The sequence below is a fragment of the Coregonus lavaretus genome (genome assembly GCF_964263955.1).
Source record: "Coregonus lavaretus genome assembly, contig: HAP1_SCAFFOLD_1100, whole genome shotgun sequence".
Classification (NCBI taxonomy): domain Eukaryota; kingdom Metazoa; phylum Chordata; class Actinopteri; order Salmoniformes; family Salmonidae; genus Coregonus; species Coregonus lavaretus.
In genome coordinates this window covers 137,867-145,323 of record NW_028161050.1, presented here as the reverse complement: position 1 = coordinate 145,323, position 7,457 = coordinate 137,867, and the positions used below count along the sequence as shown (strand labels likewise).

At 43.5% G+C, this 7,457-nt stretch overlaps 1 protein-coding gene across 1 annotated transcript; it reads left to right on the top strand.

Moving 5' to 3' along the window:
- Positions 1-299: 299 nt before the first annotated feature.
- LOC311121153 (uncharacterized protein) lies at positions 300-6,408 on the top strand (the record flags this gene model as incomplete). Its single annotated transcript, XM_084195674.1, has 4 exons — positions 300-350; positions 480-708; positions 1,104-1,261; positions 6,400-6,408. Exons 2-4 carry the CDS (start codon positions 498-500, stop codon positions 6,406-6,408), a joined length of 378 nt encoding a protein of 125 aa, XP_084051800.1. The 5' UTR covers positions 300-350; positions 480-497.
- Between the last annotated feature and the right edge of the window lie 1,049 nt (positions 6,409-7,457).

Here is a 7,457-nt window from a genome sequence, read left to right as displayed (position 1 = left end):
CTCATGGGTCATGGTCAGTGAGTTAAACAACACTGTCTCTACTAATTTCTCCTCTCCCATTTTACAATTAATTTTTGTTGTTTTCATAATCCATAGGCTAATCCTTTTTTCCATTTTCATAGTCCTGAAACAATATTAAACTGACACAACTTTCCCTCCCTGTGTGTGTGTGTGTGTGTGTGTGTGTGTGTGTGTGTGTGTGTGTGTGTGTGTGTGTGTGTGCACTCCCTGGATGAGGAGATGTAATCTCGTGTTTTGTCCACAGAAACCAACAGGAGAGATCAGAGTCAGAGATTCTCAGTGGTCAGTCTTCCCAGAGTCATCAAACAGACCTGGCCTCCATATTCAGTGTATGTGGTCCTTTTATGTACATTTGTTTTTGTTTACCTCAAGTAAAGTTGATCTGTCAATCATTCATTAATGTGTTAATGAGAAAGCATTTAGTCTCTTGCTTAACTTATTTACTTGATTTATTTCAGTTGCTTGAAGAGAATATTATGACATTTGTGAAGAACGAGTTGAAGATGTTCAAGAGGATTCTTAGTCCAGAACTCCCAGAAGGCTTTGAGAGTCAGAAGCCGGATAAGGAAGTGGTGGATGCTGAAGATGAGAAGCAGGACAGCAGTGCCAGAGAGGGGGCTCTGAAGATCACACTGCACGTCCTGAGGAAAATGAACCAGAAGGAGCTTGCTGACACACTGGAGAAAAGTAAGAGCTGTCTGCCTCATGTTGAATGAAGTTTTATAACAAACATTTAAAATATGTAGCTAAAGTACAGCTAAAGTAGCTGTGTAACTCAATTATATTGTAGCAGCCTTAACACAACACCTAGTGACCTCATCAAGTAGCAGCAGGGATGTGTTGACGTGATTAATTTAGACAGAGAAGAGGAGAGAGAGAGAGATGACATTAATAATACCATCAATAATACCAATAATGAAATAAATCAGTCACACCAGTCTGTAATGCATTATGAAAACATTTACACATTTATACAGACAGTTAAGAGAATACATTATTTTTATGTACAACTTCATAACAGTCCTAGAATACTGTAGGCATTAAAACAGACGTGATATTAATATCTTCTGTGTTATTTCTAGATTCTGATGAGCTTGCTGTGATTTGCCAACGTGAACTCAAATCTAATCTAAAGAAGAAGTTTCAATGTGTATTTGAGGGGATCGCTAAACAAGGAAACCCAACACTTCTCAATAAGATCTACACAGAGCTCTACATCACAGAGGGTGGAACAGGAGAGGTCAATAATGAACATGAGCTGAGACAGATTAAGACAACAACCAGGAAACAAGCAAGACCAGAGACTGCAATCAAATGTAACGACATCTTCAAACCCTTAACTGGACAAGACAAACTTATCAGAACTGTGCTGACAAGGGGAGTCGCTGGCATTGGAAAAACAGTCTCTGTGCAGAAGTTCATTTTGGACTGGGCTGAAGGAAAAGCAAATCAGGATGTCCAATTTGTATTTTCATTCCCTTTTCGGGAGCTGAATTTGATGAAACAGGAAAAACACACTTTCATTGAACTTCTCAATCACTTCTCAATGGAAACCAAAGAATCAAGAATCTCCAACTATGACAAGTACAAAGTTATGTTCATCTTTGATGGTCTGGATGAGTGCCGACTGCCCCTAGACTTCCAGAAGAACAAGATCTGTTGTGACGTCACAAAGTCAACCTCAGTGGATGTTCTGCTGACAAATCTCATCAAGGGAAATCTGCTTCCCTCTGCTCTTATCTGGATAACTACCCGACCTGCAGCGGCCAATAAGATCCCTTCAGCGTGTGTTGACCAGGTGACAGAGGTACGAGGGTTCAATGACCCACAGATGGAGGAGTATTTCAGGAAGAGATTCAGTGATGAGGACCTGGCCAGCAGAATCATCTCACACATAAAGACATCAAGGAGCCTCTACATCATGTGCGACATTCCAGTCTTCTGTTGGATTTCTGCAACAGTCCTTGAACACATGTTGAATACAGACAAGACAGAAGAGATGCCCAAGACTCTGACTGAGATGTACACACACCTTGTGGAGTTTCATACCAAACAGAAGAATGAAAAGTATCTTGGGAAAGAAGAGACAGGTCCACACTGGAATAAAGAGAGCATTCTGTCACTGGGAAAACTGGCTTTTCAACAGCTTGTTGAGGGCAATCTGATTTTCTATAAAAAAGACCTGAAAAAGGCTGGCATTGATGTCAATGACGCCTCAGTGTACTCAGGATTGTGCACACAGCTCTTTAAAGAGGAATGTGGGCTGTACCAGGACAAGGTGTACTGCTTCGTGCATCTGAGCATTCAGGAGTTTCTGGCTGCTGTATATGTGTTCCTCTCATTCATCAACAACGATGACAATCTAATGGACAAACTGCAAACAAAGTCCAGTAACCTTTCTTCGCTGTTCAGACGCAAGCCTGAAGTTACTTTCTACAAGAGTGCTGTGGATAAAGCCTTACAAAGTGAGACGGGAAACCTGGACCTGTTCCTCCGCTTCCTTCTGGGCCTCTCACAGGAGTCCAATCAGAAGCACTTACGAGGTCTACTGACAAAGACAAGAAGCAGCTCACAGAGCCATGAAGAAACAGTCAACTACATCAAGGAGAAGATCAGGGAGAATCCCTCTCCAGAGAGGTGCATCAATCTGTTCCACTGTCTGAATGAACTGAATGACCATTCTCTAGTGGAGGAGATCCAAAGCTACCTGAGATCAGGAAGTCTCTCAGAAGAAGAACTGTCACCTGCACAGTGGTCAGCTCTGGTCTTTGTGCTGCTGACTTCAGAAAAGGAGCTGGATGTGTTTGACCTGAAGAAATACTCCAGATCAGAGGAAGGTCTTCTGAGGCTGCTGCCAGTGGTCAAAGCCTCCAGAGCTGCTCTGTGAGTACATAAAATGACATTTAAGTACTAATCATCAGGAAGAAATATTCAGTTTAGAGAAATATATGTATTATAATATGTATATAATATATAATATTAAATTGAAAAACTTACTGAATCAATGCATTGATGTTCATATTAGTATAACAATATGACCATACCATTCTAGGAGACGGAAGATGAATCTATATGTTGTTTAAGAGAATAAACCAAATGCATCTGCCATTATCCTTCTACACTACTGGTGTTAAATTAAGTGTGTTTGTGAAATCATGATGATCTCTCTGTCAGGCTGTCAGGCTGTGGAGTCACAGAGGAAGGCTGTGCTTCTCTGGTCTCAGCTCTGAAGTCAAACCCCTCACACCTGAGAGAGCTGGATCTGAGTAACAATGACCTGAAGGATTCAGGAGTGAAGCTGCTCTCTGCTGGACTGGGGAATCCCCACTGTAAACTGGAGACTCTGAGGTCAGTATTCCTGTAGTTGGTCAACAAGTGATAACTGTTCACCAGATCCACATGTGTTTACCAGGCACACATAGTCCACACCATATGTGTTTGGACAGTGAAGCTTACAGTTTTACATTTGTTGCTATGCTCCAGCATTTTGGATTTGAGATAGATTGTTTCATATTAGGTGACAGTACAGAATGTCACCTTTTATTTGATGATATTTTCATACATATCTGTGTTACTGTTTAGAAATGAAAGCACTTTATGTGTCTAGTTCTCCCATTTGAAAAAGTCTTAATAATTTGGACATATTCACTTATATTGTATTAAAGTAGTCATAAGTGTAGTATTTGGTCCCATATTCCTTACCTGCAGTGATTCTTTGCATTTGCAGTATTTTTTGGTTCACACACACTGGACACACTCACACACTGGACACACACACACACTGGACACCCACACACTGGACACACACACACACACACACTTGACACACTCTGGACACACACACACACACACACACACACACACACTGGACGCACACTGGACACACACGCACACACATTTGACACACACACACACTGGACACTCACACAACCTGGACACACACACACACACACTGGACGCACACACTGGACACACACATACACACTGGACACACACACACACACACTGGACACACAAACACACACACTAGGATTAATTTAGTCAAAAGTTTAGTTTTTGGTACCATATTCTTTGCCTGCAGTGATTACATCAAGCTTGTGATTCTACAAACTTGTTGAATACATTTGCAGTTTGTTTTGGTTGTGTTTTGGATTATGTTTTTCCCAATAGAAACTGAATGGTGAATAATGTTCTGTCATTTTGGAGTCACTTCACTTGTATTGTCAGTAAGAATATAAGATGTTTCTGAACACTTCTACATTCATGTGGATGCTACTATGATTATGAATAATCATGAATGAATCGTGAATGATGATGAATGAGAAAGTTACAGAGGAACAAGGATCATACCCCCTCTGTTATTGGTAATGGTGAGAGGTTAGCATGTTTTGTTGTAGCCTCTGTAACTTTCTCACTCATTATTATTCATGATTCATTCATGATTTTTCTTAATCATGGCATCATCAGGATTCATTTAGTAGTGTTTAGAAACATGTTATCTACTCACTTAGACAGAAAATTATTCCAGTCATCATCCACCATTCAGTTACTATTGGGCAAAACATAACCCAAAACACAACCAAAACAAACTGCAAATGCAACCAACGAGTTCGGGACCAAATTCTATACTTTTGACTACTTTAATGCACTATAAGTGAATTGGTCAGAATACTTATGACTTCTTCAAATAGGGGGACTAGATACATAAAGTGCTTTCATTTCTAAATGGTGAAACAGATATGTATTAAAATACCCTCAAATAAAAGGTGACATTATATACTGTCACCTCATATGAAACATTTGACCTCAAATCCAAAATGCTGGAGTATAGAGCCAAATTTTAAATGTTATCTTCACTGTCAAAATAGATATGGTGTGGACTGTATACTCAATACAATCTAAATCTGATACCTCACTGTCTGTCATTTGACTGATACTGCTTTTTAAACTGCTCTGGTCAGTCTACTCAAATATTCGTACTATACATTTTTCTCTCTACACACAATATTATGATTTTTTCTAATAATGATATATACAGTGCCCTCCACTATTATTGGCACCCCTGTTTAAGATGTGGTCGAGGACTTCCAAAAATTCTCCTTTTTTTTTAAACAACATAGAACCCAAATGCAAAAAAAGAGAAAAATCCAACCTTTTATTTAAGTACATTACTTTGGTGGTAAAAAAAAAAATCACACATTTAGAAAAAGAATAACTTGAAATCATGTGTCCCACAATTATTGGCACCCCTAACAATTCCGCTGAAAATTTTAATTGATTTTTTTTTAAATATATTTTTCTGTAGTTGCTAAAGTTGGTCAGGGTATCTAGGAACTTTTAATTAGTAATTCATGACTTCCTGTTTCCCTGGGGTATAAATATGACGTGACACAGAGGCCTAATTCTCTTACCCATTTGTCAACATGGCAAAGACAAGAGAACACACCATTCAAGTAAGGCAGATTTGTGTCACCTTCATAAGTCAGGCAATGGCTACAAGAAAATAGCCACTCGCCTTAACTTGCCCGTATCTACAGTCAGAGGAATCATTAAAAAGTTTAAAACAACTGGAACAGTGACAAACAAGGCTGGAAGAGGTCCCAAGTTTATCTTGCCACAACGCACAGTGAGGAGGATGGTAAGAGAAGTAAAAAAAAGTCCTAAGCTCACTGTCACAGAATTGCATCAAAGAGTGGCATCTTGGGGTCACAAAGTCTCCAAAACAACCATCAGACGCTCTCTACATGCCAACAAGCTGTTTGGGAGGCATGCAAGGAAAAAGCCTTTTCTCACTAACACTCACAAACATAAACGTCTGGAGTTTGCTAAGCGGCACTGGGACTTCAACTGGGATTGTGTGCTTTGGTCATATGAGACTAAGATTGAGCTTTTTGGCAACAAACACTCTAAGTGGGTCTGGCGTAAAACAAAAGATGAGTATGCCGAAAAGCACCTCATGCCCACCGTGAAGTATGGTGGAGGATCTGTGATGCTGTGGGCCTGTTTCTCTTCCAAAGGCCCTGGGAACCTTGTTAGGGTGCATGGCATTATGAACGCTTTGAACTACCAGGACATTTTAAATAAAAACCTGATGGCCTCTGCCAGAAAGCTGAAGATGGGTCGTCATTGGGTCTTTCAGCTGTCACGCTCTGGCTCCGGGACTGTGTAGTTTGAGCCAGGGTGTATTCATTTGGTTGTGTGGGGTATAGGGTGTGTTCATTTGGTTGTGTTTGGTTTTGGTTGTAGTGTCTTGTCTCGTCATGTGACTCCCAATCGGAGGTAACGAGTGTCAGCTGTCGGCTCGTTATCTCTGATTGGGAGCCATATTTAAACTGTCAGTGTTCACCTTAGGGTTGTGGGTTTTTGTTCCGTTTTCAGTCGTTGTAACTGAGGTCTTCACGTTCCGTCATTGTTTGTTGTTTTTGTTTCGTGGACTTTGAAATTAATAAAGTCATGTTCGCCACAAACGCTGCGCTTTGGTCCACTCCTTCCGTAGACGGCCGTGACAGAAAAACCCACCACAAAAGGACCAAGCAGCGTATACAGGAACACCCGCAGGAGAGAACGCTGGTGGATGTCCTCCTCGGCTGGGGACATATTACGCAGGAGGAGGCCGTCCGGTACCGGAGGGCGATGAAGGGGGAGAACCTGGCAGGAGAGGAGCAACGGCGTCAGCAGGGCCATCGTCGGATGGAAGAGAGGCAACCCCAAAAAAAATTTGGGGGGGGGCACATGGCTTGGGCGGCTGGGCAGCAGGAGGCTGCCACAGGGAGACGTGGAGAGAAGGCTACCGGATTACGGGAGCCATTGGCGAGTAGAGGGAGGGAAGTAGTTGAGGCACGGCGTGAGAGACTGAGGTGTGTTACCAGTCCGGTCCGGCCCGTTCCTGATCCCCGGTTAAGGCCAGTGGTGTGTGTTCCCAGTACGGACCGGCCTGTTCCTACTCCACGCACCAAGCCCACGGTGTGCGTCGTCAGCCCAGCCCGGCCTGTTCCTGCTCCACGCACAAAGCCTACGGTGTGCGTCGCCAGCCCAGCCCGGCCTGTTCCTGCTCCACGCACAAAGCCTACGGTGTGCGTCGCCAGCCCAGCCCGGCCTGTCCCTGCTCCTCGCACAAAGCCTACGGTGTGCGTCGTCAGCCCAGCTCGGCCTGTCCCTGCTCCACGCACCAGGCCCACGGTGTGCGTCGTCAGCCCAGCCCGGCCTGTTCCTGCTCCACGCACAAAGCCTACGGTGTGCGTCGCCAGCCCAGCCCGGCCTGTTCCTGCTCCACGCACAAAGCCTACGGTGTGCGTCGCCAGTCCTGCCCGGCCTGTTCCTGCTCCACGCACAAAGCCTACGGTGTGCGTCGCCAGCCCAGCCCGGCCTGTTCCTGCTCCACGCACAAAGCCTACGGTGTGCGTCGCCAGCCCAGCCCGGCCTGTCCCTGCTCCTCG